Source organism: Rissa tridactyla, chromosome 3 (assembly GCF_028500815.1).
Source record: "Rissa tridactyla isolate bRisTri1 chromosome 3, bRisTri1.patW.cur.20221130, whole genome shotgun sequence".
Lineage (NCBI taxonomy): Eukaryota > Metazoa > Chordata > Aves > Charadriiformes > Laridae > Rissa > Rissa tridactyla.
The window spans coordinates 81,609,420-81,634,022 of record NC_071468.1 but is presented as its reverse complement, the minus strand read 5'-3'; the positions used below and the strand labels follow the sequence as shown (position 1 = coordinate 81,634,022).

The 24,603-nt window shown below is 39.2% G+C and overlaps 1 protein-coding gene across 1 annotated transcript in view; it reads right to left on the bottom strand.

Moving 5' to 3' along the window:
• Window positions 1-3,567: 3,567 nt before the first annotated feature.
• MCHR2 (melanin concentrating hormone receptor 2) overlaps window positions 3,568-24,603 on the bottom strand; it is a 32,366-nt gene continuing 11,330 nt past the window's right edge. The window contains exons 3-6 of the mRNA XM_054196483.1: window positions 17,945-18,154; window positions 7,139-7,333; window positions 4,988-5,107; window positions 3,568-3,892 (exon numbers count right to left, since the gene is read on the bottom strand). Of these exons, the coding sequence (XP_054052458.1) occupies window positions 3,568-3,892; window positions 4,988-5,107; window positions 7,139-7,333; window positions 17,945-18,154 (850 nt within the window). The remainder of the gene's footprint in view (window positions 3,893-4,987; window positions 5,108-7,138; window positions 7,334-17,944; window positions 18,155-24,603) is intronic.

Sequence of the window (24,603 nt, the reverse complement as noted above, 5' to 3'; positions counted from 1 at the left end):
AAATACAAAAAAAATTATCTGAAGGTATGAGCGTACCCCTCACCTGTACACAGATACTACTCACCAGATTGCAAGTAAGTATCTTGAAAGAAATTTTTTGAAATATAGTTTGTGTATAGCTTACAGTTATGTGTGGTGCTGCAGTGGCAAAACTACACAGAAAAGCAGGGAATGGAATTGATGTTCCAGTTTGATTCCAGCAATACTTTACCTTTACATGGCCTTCTATGGTTTTTCTTCTATAGCATTCTTCCTTTATATCCAGACTTTCATTATCAGTACTATTTCAACTAAATCACCTAGTTTACAAGCTTTCAGAGCTATTTAAAATTCAACAGGATTGCAATATCTTCCTTTCCCCCCCATATCTATAGACTGGTTTTATTTTCCAATTAACTGCTTATTCTCCAAAACATTAAAGAAAAAGAGTTATTTCTATCATATTCCTTTATGAACTTTCGTTAACATAGAGAATTTAGTAACTCGTAAATAAAAATTTTGAATATTTACACAAATCTATTTGAAATACATCCATTTTATTTTCAGATACAGAGAATTAAAGCAATATGGAGAAGGTGAGAAAAACACCAAATTGTAAACTATTTTATTAGTGTCCCACACAAGAGGGCATTCAACGTCTTGTTGAGCTTGCTGTTGGTAGGATAATTTCATGAAGTTGCACTTCTGTGGTTCCATTTCACTGCTATGACCCCAGAAGCACAGGAGCTTTAAAAGTGGAGGTGTGACAGGCAAAAGAGAAAAACAACAAGGCTATTAAAAAGGACTATTTTACCATTCTTATAAGTGTTAAATATCATATCCCGAGTTACCAAGGAACTGATGTAACTCACTGAACAGTTAAACAAGTTTGAGAAAAGTCTTCTTTGAGGGGAGAACTTGTGCATAGTGATCTACTTTGATTCAAAAGGCCGGGGTGGGCCGGGGGGGAAGGAAGAAAAAAAGGAAAAGAACTGAAACTCGTAAAGTCACAGTTGTAACTCAGAAGCAAAGGTGGCACATGCAGGCACAGACCAGAACAGCGAGCTAACCAGCTTGCTCTTAGCAAGGCTATATTTTGGTAATACTTGATAAGCCACCTTGTGCGCAGACTGTTAATTAATTAATTAATTAATTTTTAATGACAAGGCCTGTAGGTGCAGACCAGACTTTTAACAGACTAATTCATAAAGCTTGGAAAAGTCGAAAACCTTTTTCAGATCTGAACAAACTGATCTGCTGAAATCTCATCATTTTGCAGCTGTCTTGTACAGTTTAATGATATTTCCTCCACTCATAAAGTTTATCTTGAGTATTCCCTTAGGCTACTAAATAACACCATCACAAACGCTTTATGATGCATTTTCTATGTAAAACTTTAGCTTTACACTATGAATAGCTATTTCAAACCCCTTAAAATCCTTTTTCTGTATGTGTGAGACCCTATGGGACTGGCAGGTGCCCCGTGATGGCAGAAGACAGGGCAGTAGCTCAATCCACAGTTTGGGAATGCCCAGCCCAGCCTTCCCCTGGTGAAAGATGTTTTCTTCTTTCCTGTGCCGTGGGTCCTGCAGTCGGTTGGCAGATCATTGTTACGTGCCGGTCCAACTAAATTGGGCCTGGGAGAGGTTCGCAATGATTCCAAGTGTGAAATTAAGACGCAAACGAGGTCAGACGCCGCTCACTGCAGGTTTATTGTTATTCCCCAGCAAAAATCACTAAGACAAGCGATAGAGTAAAGGCAGAAGTAGAGGAAAGGCAGAAAAGAGAAGCAATATTAGGGACTGTAGCAAGAGTATAGTCACCACCACAGGCCTGATGACATCTTGGCAGTCCTCTGGAAGTCCAGTGGCGTCCCGTTGATCTGTGGTTGATGGTGATGGGGGTCTCAGTCCCAATTCCCAAATTGTGGTGGGTCGGCGTGCCAGTTATAGCCCAGGTAGCCCAGGTCAGTCTGTAGCTTGACCAGTCAACGTGACAGTGGCCCTTGCCCAGCTAATTGTCATTTTACACAGTTGCCATATAACCTTTTCCTGTCCCCTTGCTGTTTGGGCAGTGCTTGGCTTCAGCAATTTTGGAGTTAAGAACACAGGCTCGGGTGGGCCCCAGGCTAGGCAGGGCCTGGCCACTCTGGTAGCCAGAGGCCTACACCCTCTCCAGCTGTGGGGAGCAGCACACCCCTTTTCAGCTGATGGCTATCTTGGGTGGTGACTGGCAAGCAAGAGGATGGTCTGCAGAAGGTGCTAAATAGACACAAGCAAGCTGCTTATCAGCCTGCAAGCCTGCCATTGATTTGCAGAAGCTTAAGCAAGCTTTGAGACAGTTATTTTAAAGTTCCAGTCTTTCACAATCATGGAGTGGGATCACAAAGCGTGACCTCCACAGGGCTGCAAATAAATTAATAAAAGGCCCACTTGGGATGGGACAACAAGACGGGAGCTAACCTAAGTGTTTCAGATTCATCAGGTCTCCGAATAACAAGAATACTGTAGACATAAAACCTCTGGTCCTAGTGAAATGTTGTTTTCCCCCAGTAAAGTGATAAGTGAAGTCCTGAGGTAAGACAAAGAGAGAACATGATGCAGATAAACTCACAGTGTGGTGAACACCAAAACTGTGAACACTTCTCAAGACATTAGATTTTTCAATAGATTTTTTTTTCCACCAATTTTCTGTATTAGCTTTAAAGGTGCTAATAATATTGCCTGACTACATCCTACTACTAGAAATCTCGTGGATTAAGTGTCGACAACAAGCAGGCATTCTTCTACCCTTCTTGAAACGAGTGAGAGTGCATCCTGGGAAAACACCAAGTTCCTCTCAGCGCTCATAGTGAGATTAACTCTGGGCTCTTTCAGGACTGAACACCCTTCTCGGAGCTGTCTTGGAAGCAGGGATTTTGACAAAAGTGAAGCAATGACATATCCCTGAAACACAAAGTTCTTTTCAAAACTTAGGTTTAATAATTTCCAATGACACACACTGTGAATTCGCTTCTTTGTTTACAAGGGCACAACAAGGTTAATTCAAAGGCAGTTTTCCTCCAAAAGTGCCTTTTATGTCTCTCCCCTGCCTTTAATAGCTGCAGAAACGAGTGTCATATGAGACAGCTGTAGATAGGATAAAAATCAATAGTTACTCCCTTCTGAGTCATCAGTAACTAAGTCTCTTTTGGTCATTAACTTATAGTTTCCATGACTTCACGCACAGCGTCAGATCCCAAATGCTTGCCACAGTCATTCTATCTTCTTACTACTAGAGGAATAGTTTTTTAAAATCCGCTTTTACCTCTATACATTTGTTTCATCTATGTACAAATCATCATAAAAAAAAAAAGCAATGACACAGTAACAAAGAATATTTTTGCAGAGAATCCCTCCTCTAGGAGCTCTAACCTTTCAAACAGCGGTGCAAATCCTCGTCTTACAGCAGCTTGACATTTGTGCAATTCCAGCAACAAAGCCACTTCTGAGTTACACTTTCATGAAGGAAGTAAAATCAGACCCATCTATTGCAACCGATAAAATGTACACATGGATAATGCGTTTTTGTTGGGAGAAGGCCCTCCTTTCAGAAACTTGACTTGAGGGCGTTTTCGATGATGTTGACATCCCGTTCTGCCATCCTGACTTCCGTGTTTGTGCACCGCTGGAGACGCTTCTGGAAGTTCCCACTAAGCAGGATGTAGAGAAAGGGATTAATGCTGCTGCCAGCGTAGCTGAAGCAGATGGAGACGTAGTAGCTCACATAGAAGGTCAGGGTCGGCTGAGAAACCTGAAGATTCATGAGCTGGATCACATGGAACGGGGCAGCGCTTACCACAAACACGCTGACCAGAGCAAGCACCATCTTAGTGAGCCTCATGACTCTCTGCCTGGGGATACGGGTGGTGTAACTGCAAAACAAGGAAGGATCCCTAGCATGGGAAGTCAAGGTGGGAAAATGATGGCATGGATTGAGTGTGCTAATGAATTGCAGTTATTTGAGACCAAATTCACCTACAGTGCGAGCAAAGGCCGTCTCTCAGCAATTTCATTTTTTTGTTGTTTGCACATTATTGTTTCTTCTGCTTAGGTTGAGTTTGATCCTGTGCTACACACATACAGGAGCCACTGTGAAATGTTTACGTGTATTTGATGAAATACTGACAATTATTTTAATTTAAAACGCTTACTCTTTTTCAACATGGGAGCTATATAGCTTTGCATCCCTTTTCATACACAACTACATTTTTTTTGCTAACAACTGGAAAAGAAATATCCAGTTAAAACATTATTATTATGAGCTTAATGGAGATTTAGAGAAAAGAAGCAAATGACTCTCCTGCCTGAGGAATTAAAAACCACACTAAAATGGAAACCAATTTCTTTTTTCATAGAAAAATCCAAAGCACATAGTCCTAGAACTAAAACATGCTGACCAGGAGCTGCTGTCACGGAAACCGGGAAATTGTATTTCATTTGTTTCATGTGTCAGTTTTCGTTTCTTGCCTAGACTTTCCCAGGCTGTGAACAGCAGCTAGGGATCCTTGTGGGGCCTGGAGTCCCCTTCCTACCAGAGGGGAAATGCAGCCTGGAGGCACCCAGCCTGCAGCTCCCTGGGACACGGCAGGTGGTACCAGACCTGGCACCCACCTTCTCCCAGGGCTTCCTAATCCCTGAACCGAGAGCTTGGACCCACAAAACCTGAATGGACAGGTGCTCTCCTGCAGCCAGAAGCACAGGGTTGGGTTCTGCCTTTTTGTTGACTGAGGACTTCAGCCAAAACTTTCTCCACAATGTTTCCTTCTAACTGGATTATCTTGCTCCCTCCCCTGAGTCCCGTCCCTAGTCTGTTTCCTGGGAACCTAATGCAGTTTGAAGCACTGAAAGTTACATGATGTAATACCTAAGTGTTGTTTTAGGACTGTTCCTTTTGGCTTGTTACTTATAAAACCTTTGCAGTCTGAGCAGAGCATGTGAAATAGGAGGAAACATGAATAATACTTTACCTTCCTGCTTTCTTGTTTTGCTGATACATCTCCCACGTGTAACATAAAATTAAAATATAGCAAATAAGTATCAGTGGTAAAGGAAAAAAGAAAGTCGTCATAGTAAGATAAAGTGTATACCTGTCAAGAAAAATGAAAAAAGAACAAACAACGTGATTACACAAAGGCGATCTCATAAATGTAAAAAAAATATTAAAAATTTTTCATAACGTGGTCTCTGATTTGCGGTTCTTGATTAGAGGTGGATGGAGCCTGTTTTATGTAGCAGCAAGTACCTACAACTCCAAGTACTTTCAGGTATTAAAGTCTGCATTAGGCAATTCTAGGAATACTGTTGACTGCAAGAAGACAACTACAAATTATACCACTTTGCATTCTAAATTCTGTATGTTTGCACTTTTTCCAGGGCCTGTATAATAAGTAAAAATTCTTACAAGCATTTTTGGAGGATGCAGTCTGCTCAGTCCACTGACATTTTGCTACTCTGATAGTAAACCAGTGATGACCGTCTTCTGAGCACAGTTTTTTCAATTATTCTTGCATCGTTAGTCTAATCTAATCTACACCATATTTCCTAGTTGGTTTGCTGGTATTTTGTTACAATTTAAATTACTTTGTTTCTAGTTATTCTTTATCAACTGGAGAACTTCCATCAAGGAAGAAAGTTAGGTTGTTTTGTTATAATTTGTTCCTGAGAAACAGACATAGAGTTTTTCTTACCACTTTACAGATTGAGAGTTTAATAATTTGTTAAACTTTATGGTCATTGAAGTTCATTGCTTTTAACTCTATCTACCAGAGTCTCCTGTTACTTGTCTTCATACTTCTCTGTGTTAAAGCCTGTAATGTGGAATGAAACGAGCCTCTGACAATTGTTCATGCCATCTGAGAGAGGATGGACTAGACTGAATTCCCCAAATCCTTTCAGCTCTGGTTTTCTCCTATTTTCTCTGATTTCTTTCAGGTTATTGGGGGTGTCATGTCTTTCAAAAGTTCTTGAAAATAATCGGTCATACTTCAGGGCTTGTTTTTACTAATATCTTAAATCTTCAGCAGTGGATTTCATCAAGCTTTGCTGGCATTAAAAATATTTAACTTCTGTACTCTTTCATATTTTCCTCTCTTTTTCTGGTGCTCTGGAGTTAGAATTAATTCCATTAAATATCTGGTTGCAATTTAATTGCAAGAGGGGAGAGGGGAAAGGTGCTGGAACAAAAAATGCTCAAATACATTCTTTTAGGCTTTGTCTACATTAACATGTAGTACAAATGAGTAGGGAAAATCTGTAGAATGAAGTACGTGGTGCTTGGGACATGACACATTATACTCATGTTAGGGGGTTTAACTTTGGATTTTCTCTAACTAGATACTGTGGATTGCGGCCTGAATACACAACAGTGGTTTGGAGTCCATTCACTGAGTTTCCGGAGCACTTTTTCCAGTCTGATTTCACCTGAAAAGCATACAGATCATGTGTGCTGAGGCTGCTGAATAATGTGAATTCAAGTGTGGTAATTAGAGACAATTCAGATACTCACTCCAAAAATTCTTTCCTTATCCAAACAACATGCTAATATAAAACCACCCAGCATCAGCCAAAATTTGCTATCTGTTGCTTAAGGTTTTAAAAATTTTCTCTTATGTCCCTTGCTAGTCATCACTCAACAAACTAGCTTGAATTTAACAAATAGGCAGGAATCTGCTTGGCCATGAGATACTGGAAAGTCACATATGCAATTATGAGGAGTGTTTAATCTCTTCTGTGATCTATATCTTCCAAACATGACAGTCTGCCAGGTCAGAAAGGGCAATGAGATCCCATTTGTGAACAACAGTTACCTAAATGCAGCAAGAGAAGATAAGGAGAAACAGAAATCTTTCAGTTATGTTTGCTATGTGGGAGCTGTCTTGCTGAATATCATCGCGCTGGGACTGCCTCTGTGTTACCAATACAATCTGAGATGCAATGACTTGAATGATACAAGGCTCAGCTGTAGCTTGAATTCGATTCCTTCCTTCCTTCCTTCCTTCCTTCCTTCCATCCATCCATCCATCTGCCTTCCTGCCTGCCGGCCAGGCATGTCAAAGACAAAATGGGTGGCATCCTCAACAGCAGCTTAAGACAAGATCCCCCAAGCTTTGAAAGCTTACCAGAGAACATCACCAGGTGAGGTTAGATCAAAAGCACAACTTTCCAAACCATCTTTGAACTTTATTACTTTTGAGTAGACCCACACAGGGAACATCAGAATAAGTGATGCTACCCATAAACATAAGTTGACTCGAATTGTCTTTGATCTTGTTCTCAGGTGGGTTAGACGAAATGGCTGGACAAGAGCGAGGTACCTGTAAAAGCAGATACCAGCAATATAATAGAACAAAGATAAAATATTTAGTTTAATATTTTTGATTGCAAAATGAAAATTCTAAGAATAGCCATGGCAAGGTAAGAAAACTGCATTTTTAAAAAGTCGTCTAGTACAACATGCCAGAATGGCTTTTATTCAAGCAATTCCCTTAACATTCAACAAGTATTGCTATAGCTGATCGTGCTTTTGGTCACAATATTATTTAATTAATATGATAAGAGTTTTTAATAAATTTTAGTGGATTAGCATATAGGAGACAGAATTTAAAAACTCAGACATACAAGAAGCAAGTAGAGACAAAATCTGAGATGAAGTTAGTTCTGGAAAAGGACTGGAGATAATTTAGTGCAGACAAGACTTATTTTTAAAAAAATAGAACTTTTTGACATATTTTAGCTCTAGGAGTGCTCAAGTTATAGTTATAATTTAAATGTTTAGTCTCCCCATAACTGAAGATACAACTGAAAGTGTTCACTACCTTAAAAATAACCTTCAGTTAGCAGCGGCTTATGATACAAAACAAATTCAACTTCTCTTTCATGACCTTCATGTTTTGCAAAAGGTTGGGGTGAACTTTAATCTATTAGATCAAAATGGATTAAAGCGGTCAACCTTTGAGCCAAAAGCAGAATATTAAATGGAACAATTAACATATAAAAAGAAGGGGAAGTTAAAGGAGGGTGTGTTTTCCCTCTATTTTTTTCAGGAGTGAGTAGGGTAGGTAAAAAGTCCACTGCATTTGGTACGCTTTTGCATTTCCAGATGAGAACAGACTACCTACTAACACTGATTCACAGCTTAGCAACTTGTTTGGGAAGAATGTCAGATCATTTTAGAATAAATTCAACAAAGGTAAACAAAGCTGACAATTAATTTCTTCCTTTTTCTTTCCATTCTTTGCACACACAGAATCTGGCATACTGGGACCATCATAGGCCTGGCCAAAATGTACTGGGTGCAGACAGTATGTAATGGAGGCTGAAAATTCCCATTGCCCTGGGTCTTGGTACTGTTTCATGGCTGTCGAACTCACTGCACTCTGTAAAGCCGTTTGAGGGGCACTGCAGCACGGCCCTGTGATGGCTTAGAAGTGATATAACCACATGAGACAACCAGAAACCTGCATCGACTGACCTCACTTTGGTGCTCCACGGGCAAGCTGCTGCAGATACAGCTCTCATCAGCGGGGTCTCCTAGTGGAGACCCCAGCAGAGGGATGATTCTTGTCACATAGCTGTCAGCTTAAGGACATGATCAGTTATGATCCCCTCTGATATGTGATGAGAGGTCTGCCACTGAGGTCCTAGCCCTGCTAGTGGCAGCTGTATCCATTGCTACCCAGATTGTGGGTGATTGGAGGCTTATGCTTCTGCCTTGGCCCCATGTCCACCAACTCGCTCCCTATGACAGGGAAAAGGGCGGGTGGAAGAACCCAGCCTCTGGCAGCAGGAGCTGGTGGGTGTGTGAGCAACCATAATGCTGAAGAGAAATAGGTGAGATGTAACTTATGGAGAAAACACAGTTCATCCATTTATCATTTATCATAATTCTTAAATTAATAACAAGCGATACAACCAAATGAAAGCTCCTGAATGTCAAAGTTTTACACAAAAAAAGGGGTGAGGAAGCTTTGGGGCATGTTTCTTTTTATGACGAGCCTCTAGAAAATGGATTAAAAATTTAATTTTACCCCTTTCAACTATATAATACATGCTTTTTTTCGTGCATAAAGCTGGAAGAATTTTGGGTAGTAGCAGTGAAAGACACCTCTCTTGTGGGACTTAGATTGACTCAGTTTCTTTTAAAAAGACTGAAAACAGAAACATGGTCACAGAAATCTTTTAAAACTATGATTTTTCTGAAATTAACAGAAAAAGATTTACTAGCTGCTATGAGAAAGACAAATTATATAGAAATTTTAACAACACTTGAAAATAATTTTCTTAGTGATTGGCTGGTATCAACTTCTCTACCTAATTCCTTTCTGATACCTTCATGTGAGGGTATTTAAAACTTGTACAAGTTGAAAGGATAAAACAGAGAAATGTTTAAATACTGGTGAAATTTTCACTGAATTTTAGTTTTTGTAGAGGAGAAAAAAATGACAGCCCAGCAAAACAAGGCAGTTCAAGCAAGCGTAATATGAATGTTAAGATAGCTTCTGGTACTGCCTAAGAGGGCATCTTTTTTCTAAAGGGTTATAATGTGTGCGCGGACTGCCACAGCACTGCTCAGCTAATTAAGGAAGCTGATTCAGAAAGTACATCATTCTTGTAGAAGACTTTTTTTCCCCAGAAAGTAGTATTTTTGGTGTGTTCTGAAGAAGGGCCATTACAGATTAATTTTCTGTCGCTCTCAAGCTATACTGTAGCTAGAAATGAAAAACTATTTCTCAATCAATGCTGAACTACTTATGTTGTTCACAGACCAAGTGAAAAAAATGCAGAAAAAACCACAATAAAAACCTGCAAGGAACAGTCTTCATAGTCATGTAATTCCTTCTTAAAAGTATTTCAGGAAAGCAAAACAGGTGTAGACATTTATTAGGATGATTAAATTATTAGAAATAAAGGAACAGAGTTTGGTGGAGCTATTCTAGATTTACATTGTTAAAAACACAAGAAGCCAGATAGGCGTATATAACACCAACTGCAATGCGTGCAAATTAAATGGTGCATTTTGCTTTCAGATACCATGGTATGCATCTACATTTACTCCTCTAAACCCAGCAACACTGCTGTGAAGTTTCTTCAATGCAGCTGAGGGCAGAAGCTTAGTAAGTGACTGGCTGCTTAAGAATGTCTTCACCAGGCTGAAACCTCAAGTTTAATTAGACTGTGGGTTAACTAGTCCAGTACTGGTATCAGTAAATAACCAGAAATATCGTTAATTGTACAGCAGTAACTTTCAATACCTGTCATTCCTTTGCTATATCTGTATTAATACATAGCCATACTTGCACATTCAACACCATGTAAATATCTGACACAAATGAGAAGATCCTTGTCTGTAGGTGCCAGCAACATGTTTCCTGCAAGACCTTGGACTATTTCTTGGGGTCCTGTATTTGTTTTTCACAGATGAGGTTCACCAGCCTGTCCGAACGTTGTGCCTGCGGCACCTCAGTTGCTTGGTATTACTGCCCTTGGGCCAATGAAGATCAGGAACCAGTGCATAAGATCAAGAAATATTCATATTTCATGTGATAATAAATTATTTTTAGTCTTGCTTGAATATGAGTATGAAAGAGATTTCTTTCATCATTCAAGCTTTGCAACAATCGAGTTCTTTTCTCTAAATAACATTCGAGTAATGGCCATTATTGCTACAACCACAAAAGGCTTTTCTGGCACATGATATCTTAAAAAGCTGTGTCTAATTTCATGCAGTTATTCTCGATCCTTATGATGGTGACAGAAAGAACAGAAATCCTCTACATTTGCAATGGTGGAACTGCTTTCTACCGTTCTCAATACAGCTACCTCTCCTATTTCACTGGCGGCTTCATGGAAATAGCTTCTGCCACTGATACTGCTTACAGGATCACTGTAATTGAGAGTAATTTACAGGCTTCTCAAGTTCTTAAAACTTGTGATTACTCCCACTTTCCACAAAATTTGACCTCTTAGTTGCCGTGTAAGCATACTATGTATGCTTTGAGCTTGCTTTCATTTTTTCAAGTGGTGCAAACAACATCTCCATGCAAAGTAAGGGAGCAATAGTGCAACTCTTTTTAAAATTGGCAGCAGAGACGTTTCCAAAGAATGAATATGGAAGAAAATTACAATGGGCATTGGAAGAAAATTACAATGGGCATTACAAAAGTAAAATTTAAAAAAAATCAGCAAATAAACTGTGAATTGAAGGAAATCTTTGTGAGAAAATGAAAGTGTGTAAGATGGAAATAGGGCGTTGGGGAAGCACAGAGAAGTGACATTAGTAGCTGACATGGAGGAAGAAGTGCACCTAACCAAGCACCCCTCTTCCCGCAGGCTGCAAGGAAGGTGACAGGACATGATTTTCCATCCTTTTCTGTGCTCTCCATAGACCCCATGAGTCACCTCTTAGACATACACGCTTGCTGCCTGCTGTTAGTGAGAGACTGAACTTTATCTCGTGCCTAAGTTGGATGATATAAAAACACCTTAATGCTTTCATATGCTTCTCCGTGGCAGGGAGGTTTCAGTGAGATCTCCCTTTTGTTTCAAGCTGTTTAAGCTTGAAACAAAGGTTAGGTAAGTTGTGTTAACTTACCTAACCACAAAACATTGGTTATTTCTTATTAACTCTTTCATTAAGAACTGTGTATCGCACAAAGATTTTTAAGAAAGGTTCACACACATAGAGATTTATTACCATGGTCTGTAGCTGATGGCATATAGTTACTTTAAGGGAAAAATTAAAGTGAAAATAGAGAGTGTGGAAAGGTAAAGCTGTCCTGAGTGGCCAGCTGGGAAGAGAAGCAATAGGGGGTCTCCAGAGAAGCATGCATCTCTGGGCCTCTTCTCCATTGCCATGCATGGCTCTCCCTGCAATGCTCTTTTCCACAGTTTCAACATAGTTTTCATCGGGACTCACTTCTTACCAGTTGCTCCTGCCTATGATGCTGTTGGTGTTGCTGAGATCATGCTTTGCTGAGGCTGCACGCTGACTTACTGTGAAGTTTGGGGCACGCATGTTTTTGGGTCCACTAATTTCAACCAGAAGCTTTGACCACAGGGTAGGGAAAGGGAGGGGAAGAAGGGGCGATTCCCACGCTGGTGGCAGTCACTTCCCACGAGAACCCACCGTAAACAACGCGGTTGGGTTTGCAGGTGCAAGGCCTGAGGATAACAGCGCAAGATCCACAGCGTGGGAACAAGGGGAAAGAGCTGCCCCAGAGGCTCTGGGAAAGGCTGCTGCGGCAGCTTGGGTGACCGGGTGCAGAGCTGCCAGCAGAAAGCCAGCTACAGAGCTTCAGAGAGAGGGCTGTTAGCAATGCAAAAGGCTGAGGCTCTTAAGGCACCGTGAGACGTGTGGCTTAACGGATGAGGTTGCCTTTGCTCAAAGAACCACGGCCCAGCGCAGCTCAAAACTGGCCAACAGTGAATGTAACATTTCAATAGCAGCTGCAGTCTAGCGGTTGTCAGGCTAACGTAGGTTGTAATAAAACTAACTGCGTTAATGGGCATTGAAGACCATTAAGGGAAGGAATGGCATGTGCAAACGAGCCCTCTAGCCTGGGATGGGTACTGAATCCACATCTTCCCGCTCCAGAGGTTCCCATCACTGCCCAGGTGTTGGCTGATCCTGGCTCCTTTGCGGGGTGGACATTGTTTTCCTGGATGTAGAGCTGAGTTTTCATAGGTTTCTCACAAAACCGTAGGGCAGGTGACTAATGATCCCTTAAAATCTGGCCTGCATATATGTGTATTTCCCTAAGTATTGTAAGATGACTTTTCACACTTCCTGGATCAATGATTTTGCTGGACATTTTCATATACTGATAGGTGACTATAAAGGATAATTTCGCTGGGTTTCTAATTCTCATTTTTAATATTCATCGAGGCAAAGGAAAAAAAAGACATTTAGTGAACTTAAAGATGAAAAGGAAATCATTAGGGTGGATGGAATGAAAACACCACCAGGGGAGGGGAGGGCGGGGGAGATTTAGATTAGATATTAGGAAGAATTACTTTACTGAAAGAGTGGTCAGGCACTGGAACAGCCTGCCCAGGGAGGTGGTTGAGTCACCATCCCCAGAGGTATTTAAGAAACGTCTAGATGTGGCACTTCAGGGCATGCTCTAGTGGCAGAGATTCTAGGTTTTTTTTGTGTGTGTGTGTGGTTGGACTCGATGATCTCAAAGGTCCTTTCCAACAATGAAGATTCTATGATTCTACGAAAAATTCCATTCCTGATAGAACTTAAACTTATTCCAGCCTGCCGGTGTTCTGACTTACTCTTCCCCGGACAATGAGAAATTAATCTCACCCTAAATACTTATCAAGCAGCTTTTATCTCCATTCTTTTGCAGCAGTGGGTTTCTACTGGTCATTTCAGTTTGGATGTAATTTTCAATCTTGCCTATTTTCTGATGATAAATTTGTGAAATGAAACATGATTGGTGCATTTGGGGAAACATGCTATCTTGAAGCTAGGAAGTAATTTCCACTTCAAACAGAGAGTGGGACATAAAGGCAGACTTGTGCCTCATCTGACAAAGTAATCATCAGCAATAAAAGAGTATTTTGTTGGGAAAAGTCTGAAGAATACTTAACCTGAAACAAACAATAACGGGAGTGTCTGAGTTGTGTCTCTGACACAGAGAGATGGCTAAGGAGGCAGTGATGGAGCCTGCAGAGCTCTCAAAAAGCGCAAGGCACCATGCATGTGATGTCTGTTACCCATGCCTATTACAGCATTTCATTTTTTGCCTTTCTGCCAAACTTGCTGTTACAATGCCTGGAGCAATATCTATCAGGCCAACCATCACCAAAGTACACGGTACAATCTTAAAAGCCAAGGTGACACTTTGAAGGAGAAAATATTTCATGGGAGCATGCTCTCCTAGATGAAGTTGTAGGTAATTGCATGTCATCTTGTGTGATTTCTGGCAAAGCCATAAACATGGGGTCATACTGATGTCATGCACATAGGACAAGGAGAGGGGAAATGTGTCTTAGAGCTTGGATTTTTCCTCACTTTTTTTCTTCCTGCTTCTGGACATATCTTAACCTATCATATTTGACATTTTATGGTCTAACATTATTACTATGTATTGCATATTGTCACAATATAGTATACCGACACTATTATTATGATTGATATAACTAATTATTATAAATTATCTGATTGTTAATTATTAATATATCATCTGGATTGGCTCAAAATATACTGCTGTTAGGATTGCCCCAAGAGGCAGCAAAGTGTACTACACTCAAAGGCACATGAAGGGCTGCTCAGGAGACTGAGCTTTTAAAAAGCTTTTACCTTTTCCTCTGGCTGGGGTGTTTGTGGCTGCATGTGAAGGGAAGCAAGGAGCGACAGAAGGAGTGTGAAGAATGAGTAAATGGATTAGCCCATGACAAATCAAGTGGTTCTGGTTTTAAATAACTGAAAGCCCACGACTTTCATAGAGATATGGCCCCGTCCTACCAGTGATACTGCCTTGGTAAATATTTCTTTGAGCAACATTACAACAACGGGCAAACCGGGAACACATTTTCTCACGCCTGTCAGTCTTGGCTGCTGCAAACACTTGGAACACCTGCCTGTTTCTTCTCAGCCGTCACAGAGCTACTTACTCCAGATTTATCTTCCCAGCTTCACCTCTCCATTTATGTGCCTGAAGCCTTACAGGGATAGGCTAAATAAATATTTATGCAGCCCTCAAAATTGCCTGGCACCCTGTGTAACTCTCAGACTTCAAGAACTTGCTCAGGGAATTTTTCCCATGCACAGAGACACTTTGCAAACAGGATATTCACCAAAAGCAATTATTTATTGGTGATTACAATAGGCAACAGACAGCTAGGGCTTACCACCCCTGTACGGCACCCTTGAGTCTGTGCTGGGCAGTGTCTATGGGAGTAAAGGGGCATCTTCAGACTCCCTGATTTTTGTTAGTATTTTATGTTTCTTCATGACTATGTTTCTCTTCTTGAACCTTTGAGCTGCTGTCTCCACCTCAATGATCTTGTCTCTGGCTGCAATCTATCTGACCTTTCTTAGCCATGCATGGTTCTACTCTAGGAACTTTCGCAAAGCTTAGCATTTAGCAGCTTTCTCAGGAGGCTGCGATGAGATTGTATAGCTGTGCCATACCAAAAGTACGCCTCGGATCCCCTATCAAGAGGTTTACACCTTTTCTTATAACCAAAGTTTGCAGAAGTAGGCAGAAGGAAGTGCACTCTGTAAGAAGGGACCCAAACAGTGGCATTTTCCTGTGAGGTGCTCCAGTGGATTCGTGTGACAGGGAAAATGAGATGTGCCTCCCAGCCTTCTGTCACAGGAATAAAGTATGACATAGGTTTTACCAGCTGCATCTTGTGTGCTGTGAAGGAATAAGGAGTGATGTGACTTCTGAATCTGGATCAGTTTTTTTGAACGTGTAAGTCTTGGATCTTTTCTTAAAGCGTTCCTTTGCCATTTTAAAGAAGTCACTACCGTCGCTAATTGCAATATTAATCTTCATTTAAGTCAAGTGACTTCTTGGAATGTTCCAAGTAACGTTAGTATAGGACATCATACTGTACTTTCTTTTCACCCATCTCTCCTGTCTCACGAGAGACTGTGACATGAGACTATGTCAATATTTGGGCTTGAGGAGATGCTGTCTGCATCGTACACAGTTCTGATTTCACTTAGGCCATATTTGCATAGTGATATTTTAATCAAAGAGTCAGATTTACTCTTCGTGTACATGGGAGTAAATTATATTAGGATTGTTGCCTATGCATGCCTATGTGCATCCAGAGAACAGGTGCTGTGAGCTGCTTCTTACGAAACGTTCTTTTAACCAATAGGCAAAAGTTCTGCTACCAAAGTTTCATCCAGGTTTAATTTAATATCTGCCTGTGGCATAACATGAATCTGTATTAAAAAAGTGTGCTTGATATCAGCTTAGGAAACTTTCTCATAAATTTTAATATGCACACTCAACTGGCATAGTTTTTACAGTTTTCCTTAATGTTTCTTATTTCATATTAAAGTAAGTAATGGAAAGCAAACTTTTCTACATAGTGCCCCTCATAAATTGACCCTTAAAACTCCATGGAGAGAACAGCTGGTTTTAACACTTCTTAAGATCTTATAAAGAAATTTGATTTGCAAAAAGAAATGCTGAAATAGTAAGGTCTCTGTTGGACCGTTGCGTGACATAGTTCACTCCTATTATGAAATAGAGGATTTCAGTGAATAAAAATGTTATCCAGCAACGCGACAGGTATTAATTTGCATTTTATTCATCTCATGCTTCTTCTGGAAGTGTCTTCCCTGGTCTGACCTGTTCTTGTCTTCCTTTAGAAGTGCTTTTATTTTTGAGAAATGTGAAAGAGAACATGAAGCTGTCCGATATTACATTAGCCATAGCATTTACTAAGGTATAATTATGTTTCTTGCGTTTATTGTGAATTTGGGGTGATTTTACAGTGAAACAAAATCTGATAAACTCTGCTGATTTGTTTTTGCAAAATAGCTGATTTAATCCTTTCACTTAATGAAAGCTCCTGGGTGGATTCAGAGGTGCTTTACTGAAACTATCAAGCACTAAACAGTTTGGGAGCTTGTTATCTGAAAAACCTTTGTCTCTCTTGGCTATGGTGTCACAATTGGTATTAGCAGTTATAAAAGAAATAGGAGAGAAGTAATTTGAAGAGCTTTCCCTAGGCAAGCGTATTTGAGATGGGAAAACTTGCCTTAAAATAGAAAAGAAAGCACAGGCTTACCCTCAGTAATTTGAAAAAAACCCACCCAAATGTCTATTTTAAGACATGGCTTTACTTGGGACATAAACTGGTTTTTTATACCAGGTTTTAATATTTTGACTTTCCTCATTAGGATGTCATGTCTTTTTCCTGCCTTAATGCTTACTGTCTTTTGCATAAAATATTTTTCTAAACAGCAAGATTAAAGATACTGCTATGTGTAAATTCTTTAGGAATATAGGAAAAGACTGTCATTTGTCATATTACTCATATGCAAATTACGAACAGAGCTTTTAACATCGAACTTCAAAGGAACTGATAGTTTCTTGGCTGTTTTTTAACTACATGTCAACCAAATAAGACTTCTAATATCATGCATTAGTGTAGCCTCTTTGTGACAGCCATACTTTATCTATTTCAGAATTATTTCAAACTTTCAATTTTCTACTTTCTGCTTGCTGTTTTCTGATGATTTTTCTCTCCCTCTCTTTAGCAGCTGAATTCCACTTCCATGGAAGTATGCTGTCTCGTATGCTACAAGTTCAATAGCAACCATCCTTCTCATTGGCTCTGTTGATTCTAGCTCATAAGTTCAAAGCTGTCTCTTGAATGTCTTAATGACTGACTAGTGCCTTGTGCTATGCAGGAAAGTTTGTCTTTTTGTTTTCCTTCATGCTCTCTCTGACATATGAAAGAAGACCTCTTTGGTCCAAAGCAGACTTTTCTTTCCTGAGTTTCGTGACTTTTTCCTTAAGGTCAGGAATATACAGATGCTGGTTTTGAAATCTTTAGTTGTGATGAAATCTAAAATTCTTGTTGTACTTTTCCTGTATTTTCATATAGGTTTTAAAAAAACAAATGATACAGTAGGTTTCTGCAGTCAGCCTGGAAGAAAATTTTTTGTCTTCAACAAGAATGGGTAAAACAAATATAGTTTTAGTGACATTAAGCCTTTAGTACATGCTGCGTCCCTAAAAATCCCAGAAGAGTGGCAATTAGGATCCCTTAAGGCCTTGTTCACAGCATGATGCTATAGCAAGACATCAGAGAAGAATTCCTGCAGTTTTCAAAAAATCATTAACCATAACTGATGGCATTTCTCATTCTTGAATTACTACAGCTTTGCATAAACACAGGGATTATTGTCCTGGGGTACAGAATTAAAATCTGAAATGACATACCTGTCCAAACTCATTGCTGTCATAATGGCGCTGCATGTAAACTGGTTGCATGTGTCCAGGGAGGTAATGATGGTGCAAAGAGGGCTGCCAAAAACCCACTTGCCTCCACGTGCCCATTGGTGAATGAGAAAGGGCATGCCAATGATATGAACCAAATCTGCTATAGCCAGATTGCAGATGTAGATATCTGGGATAGTTTTCTTCTGAGTTCTGAAATAAATTGGAAGGCATGAAGATGATTACTTGACATAGTTACTGTATTGTTTTCCAAGTATACCGTTGATAACCAGACCTCAAAACTGAACTGGACAGCAATAAGTACACTGTCAGAATGACTATTTCATAGTCAGGGGAAGTTTGTCAACCCACAGATATTTCAAACTAAATATTTTAGGCTCGAGAAAAATATATTGGTCATAATTTTGCTTTCCGGTGAGGCTGAATGAGTTATTTAATTTATTAACATCAGCACAGTTATACATATTCTCCTTTGAAAACTATAAAGGTTTCAAAATAAACACAGGTCTGATGGACATAGGAACTCCAGAAATAACAGCCTAGCATAAATAGGAGGAGAGAGCAGAGCCTTCCTGTAATGGAGTTGATCCAGGGCTGAGTCTTGCTTAAGGATGCAGACAGGATGTTCTCAAGTGCTCAAGGTAAAAAGGGAACTGGTGAAAGAGGAATGATCCTCTGGGGAAAAAAAATAGTATGCAATCAAATGTTTAAAGGTAGTATCATGAAGTTCATACATACATAGGGAACACAACTGAGTTAAAACTGTATACACAGTCTTCATCTAAGTAATGCAAGTTTGGCTTTTACAATGTCGTAATGTCTATATTGCATAGTTTTTGTGTGATATATATGCTTTTCTAGATTCCTTTACCAAAATGTAATCCTTATCTTAGTATAGCCCCTGATTTAGGCTTGGAGGAATGTTATACGTGCAGTTGAAAGAATTATTGACTAAGTTGCCTTATTCTATACAGATCAAGGAAAGAAGCACAAAGCATCTTTGAGAACCACTGATATTTGTAAGGTATTTTTTAATTACAGGATCTTTTTAAAAAGGTCCACAATCTCCATATAGAAATCAGCTCACCTAAATTCGCTTACAAATTAGATGTCTAGTCTGAGCTAGTTGTCTGGGTTGCCTCTCAGTATCTCTAACCAATTTTTTTTCCGGTCTACTGCAAAGTACCAGTTTATTTGTCATTCTTATGGGAAGATCCAGAAGAATCTGCAGCTGGGAAAACTTCATCTGGCTGTCCACAATCCATATTCAGAAGTCCAACTCTATGACCATAATTTCCTAAAATGACCTGTGTGAGAAGAGTTCTCGATTTCATATTTTTCATGTTGCCTTCACTGCACGCTACAAACTATGAAATAACTATGTTTCCAAAGAAACAAATCTAAGCTAAAGGGAATGAGACAGACAAAAGTATTTTTTTCAAACATTTTCGATAAATTATGAAGTATGATTCACTGTCATCTGGTTATGATGCTGAAACCAAAGCCAGACATCTATAAAGTATATCTTCTGGCAGTAATGACCGGAGCTTGTGGAGAGAATGACGCATATGTGATCTTTTTCCTCCAGTGCCTTTAGCTTTGTGAATACTGAAGGATGCAAAATCTCCAGGAAAAGAAAAGCCCCAAACTGTGTTTCCTGCAAGGCATCGAATGGTGCCATTATGCTCAAACACACAGGTTTCAAGGCATTTGAAAACTGCCTGCACATGTCATTTTACGAAGAACTTGAAAGGGTTTTTTCTGCTTTATATCATTCACATTAACAGGATAAATCATACTAAATTAAAAATTACTTTTGGACTCAGAATAAGCATCTCAAATTGTCAGCTCTCACACTTCATGCTAAATCCAATCAAAAAAGAATATACAGTAAAAAGTTGTCCCATGGTTGATGTAAAGGGAAGTGTTGTAATACCCACTGTCTCGTGCTTTACACTGAGGTTCGGAAAACGATGCCTTTTTAGGTCAGTGTCCAGAGGCCAGGACACGTATTTTCATATGGACTTTTGTATAGTTTCCTGGGATGGCTTGGAGCCACAATATTTAAATGGTAACTTATGCAGTAAACTTTATAATCTCGAATAATTTTGGCCACATTTTATAGTTTATAACTTTCTTATCTTTCATTAAGATGATGGTGCTTGCCTTCTGCTAAAACTATCACTTTACAACAACAACAACAAATCCAGAGAAATAATAGTGATAGACTCAATTTCAAGCTTCTTTCTTTTCGTCCTTTCAGTGATTTCTACCTTCTTGCCACAGTTTCGAAAGTTTCTCAGCAGTTTCTCAAGCCACAGATATTAGCTGGTCAATTCATCCTTCCACCCAAGCCAAGTCAATTTCCATCTCTGAAACACCCTATGAAAAATGTACAAAAGGACAGCCGCTGTTCTGCAAAATCTGTGAATATGTCAAATCTGTGGTTAGTCCTACCTTCTCTTCAATTCTCCTTCTACAGATTAAACTCATTAAAAATGGATTTGAATGATCCCAATCCATTAAAAAAAAGACGTGTTGAGCATACACGACAATGTGATAATCCATACACTGGCTGTCACTCCAGTAACAACTTCAAGGAACATGACAAGTGCATTATGTGTTGTCATCAGTCATTATTTATCCCCTCTGACTGCATTATGTGCTGTCATCAGTATTTGTTTATACCTTCCTGGACAGAGAGTCTTCATTAACGAGAAGCTTAAGTGTTAATTTGGAAGTGATCTTTCAGGTCAAAGAGAAGATGATTTATAAGTATCACAGATTTAAAAACATAAGCACATACCCTTTCTTCAAATAGGAAAGGTGAAAATAGCATCCCTTATTGGCTAGGTCTGCAATGGCAGGTAGCACCATCTTTAAAGTTATCCTCCTGCCCAGGCCTGTCCACTCCTACAAAATCTAACCATTCCCAGCAAAGCAGCTTGACTTAGAAGCAGCTTTTTTAAATTTCCAGCTCTGACGGTAACCATAGCCCACTTCCCTTCTGCTCTCACTTGGAGTTTATCTAGATCCTCGGTCCCTAAGAAGAAGAGGTCCAACAGCAGCATCCCTACACCTACTTAAGACTATCTTATAGCCCTTTTTTTCTGGTAAGCATGCACCATGCTTCCTTTTGGATCATTTATATACATGTTGTTTTCTCCTAGTGGCTGAAAAAACATCTCAATATTTATCAGGAAAGACTTAGAGTATCTTTTTCTCCTTTTAATTGAGGGTGGAACACTTCTAAGCTAATTTTATGCTTGAAATTTAGACCTGTAATGTCTCCAAGTGATCTTGGCTCCTATAATCACTGCAGAGAAACAGAACTCTGGGGGCAATTAAACCTGTCTTAGATAGGTATATGACAAAGATGATATGTATTACTCTCAGTAGTGCTTCTCCATGGAGAGACCCAGATGACTGGCTTGGGCAATGAAAGTTAGGACAAAAAATTTGCTCACATCTGTACAATTGGATAAGACCTATAAAATCTTGTGAGACTGAATCTTGCTCAGTACCCATTATGAAAAACTGCACAAAGAAATTTCTGTTCTACATCTTTGCCTGTGTGCCTTCCCTGATTTAACCATATCTAGCAATGAATTCCAATTAATTCAACTACCTAATTTGTTGCTGGGTAACACAGAAGTTTGTCCAAGATATTCTGGTCCAAAAAACCATTACTGTTTAACTGAATCTCACAGTCAAGCCAGATAACATCACTTAGAGACATGTATCAGTTGCTGTGCAAGATGTCATCATGGGAAGTACCACATTCTAACATTAGCTTGTTTTTTATTTCGGAAACAAATCTAAAACAGAATCATAGAAGTCACAGTAAACTGACAGCATGCTGTCTCAGTGCAGAGACACTTAGCTTTCCCATATCAGCAAGGAATAAAGAACAGAACAGCTGAGATACGTTGTAGGGCACTGGGTATGTTGTTTAACATGTTTGGGTTTTTTTGCTGGATTTTGGAAATGCAGGAACCTAAAATTGGAAGAGATAACCCTTGTTACAGAACTGAGTCATCAGCTGTCACAGGTAACAAGATCAGAAAAGACCTTCTCATGACAGAGGAGGTCATCTCAGAAATACTGATTTTATTTCCACTACTCTTACTGAAGGCTATCACAGGACATCACTGTTCTAGAAGGTAAAAATCACCTTCTAGTCATCAGCCTTTAACACCTCCTGACTGGGGTCTACCCAACTGCTCTTGTATCCGTTTTGGCCTTTAGTTTAAACAGTCCTTTACCCATTCTGCTGTATTTGATCCTGATTTATAGAGAGCAAGCATAGACATCTGAGCTTTTTTTTTTTTAAAAAAAGCCAATTTAGGTGAATTTTCATAGTTCTCCATTCTTCTGGTTGTAGTAATTGTTCTTTTCTGTTCTTATACCAGTCTGAATATCTTATCTTTCCTGGAAACAGCTGGTGAGAGTTATATTTCAGGCCTTGTTATGAGCCTGGAGAATGGCATTAGCATTTCCCTCTTTCCCTTGGAAAGGCAGAGCCTTACATGTATTACAGCTGTGTGTGCTTCTCACGCAGCTTTAGCTTAATGACAGCCCACAACTATCCCAGGAGCTTTTCCTCTGTTGTTTTCTAACTGACAGCGGTGCTTCCTACTTATTAAAATAAATAAATAAATAAATAAATAAATAAATAAATAAATTTTCTATGGCTTTGTGCTATTAAATATTATTGCTTTTCTCTTGTTCTAGTCCTAGTCCCTCCTCTATTCTTTATCTGTTTCATTCTGTGTGATACTCTTACACGCTTTCACATCAGCCACATCTCTCCAGTGTATGTCATTAGTAATACTATTGACGCACTCCTACACTTCGCCCCAGGTCTCTGAGGCATAGTATGAAATCTGCCTGGCCCCCATGATCAGTCCCTGAAAGTTCCACGTTGACCTATTTCTCCTGAAAATCTTTTCTGGCAACTTGTTTCTTATCAACATTGGCTAGTACCATCCCCACTTTAGCTATTTTTTTTTTCTCATGTTATAATTCTTGAACTCACTAGATTGTTCTTCAGCCAAGTTAATAACTTCCAACACAATAACATATAAAATCTGATAATATAAAATCTCTGATCTGGATAGGCTAGCTGTATGTAGCGGTTTCAAAAACTTCCTGCTGGTGACTACATTCAGTTGCAAATACACCCTCTCCAGCTGAAGACTCAGAATGCAAGTTTTGTGCCACATATTTGCAATCCCTGTATTAGGAAATGCTATTTTTCCACTTGCAATTAGCTGCCTTATTAAAAATCAAGTTAATCTGAAAAGCCATACTTATAGATAATTGAAATTGTATTTGATTCCTTTTTCTCTTCTGTAACATATTCTTCCTTAAAAATATAAAGGCAGACTAATGCAGCTAATTGGAGTTGTCTGGATCACATTTTCCCCCTCCACACAAAAGCATAGCCATTTTCCCACCAGCTGGTCCACCAAAGTCAGTAGATTTACGTAAAATGCTTGCTAGCAGAACTGCAGTTTTGGGGACCAGCTTTTTGAGGTTGCTGGGATGAAGGTTATTGGATACTTCTGGCTGACACTGAACCCTTGCAGCATTTTGTCCACCATTTTCTTTTTCATTAAATAGCAACATATCTCAACTCCCTCTATTATTCCCTAGGGATGAAATTCATTCCCACAAGAAGGGCCAGCCAAAAGTCACTGAGTTACTAATTTTTAAATTAAATCTCAGTATAGGCATATAGTATATGTATATCATGTATAGGCATATAGTATATGTAACTTTCATTAGGACTTCTAGTTATTTTCTCCCAGTAAGCTGCCAATAATATAATTTTAATTCACACTTAAAAATATTTGTCCCTAGCTGCAGACCTGCAAACAAAACTGGGGAGCTGAAAGTCCAAGGGTCTTTCTTTACCTTATTATACCATTTGCTACTGGAAAGTAAGTAACTTTCTAGTTAATTAGAGAGATAATCTAGCTTCTTTCTCTCTTAAAAGAATTGACTCTGTAATGCTAACAAAATTAAAATGCATGCATGAGAAAACGTGTTCAATACAGAGCGAAGACACAACTCGGAAGAAGAGCCATTGAGTAGAATCCGATCTGTTTAGTGAAAGGTGAGAATTTGACATGGTTATTTTTCAAATATAGATACATTTTAAATGTACATTCATCTACAGAGTCTGAGGTTTGTGGCTGTCATTTTTTGTGTTGGTAACTACCATATTAAATTTTTAACACACTGCTTTCAAATTCTTTTCCTATGTATAAATGTCCATGCCCATAAATTTGAATGCAAATACGGTTTAAATTATATTCTCTTTTTCCAAGTCATTGTCTGTGTCTATTCCTTCTGTCTCTCATATTTTTATTTAAGCTAGACAAAGGCTTTTCACCAGGGACAAAAAAAAATTTTTGTTCCTTCTCAGTTTCCTTCCATTCTATTATTTTAGAGACTCTCGACTAATTTTTAGAAACTCAATGATTTCTTTTTTCCTTTCTATTCATTCATACATTTAGAAAGCCATATTGCCATTATGTTTGCTTCAGACATACTGTTTCTACATGTCTTCTCATCTGCATTCAGATTATGAGCTACAATCTTCTTGAGTGTATCAGGCATTAGATTTATGGTAG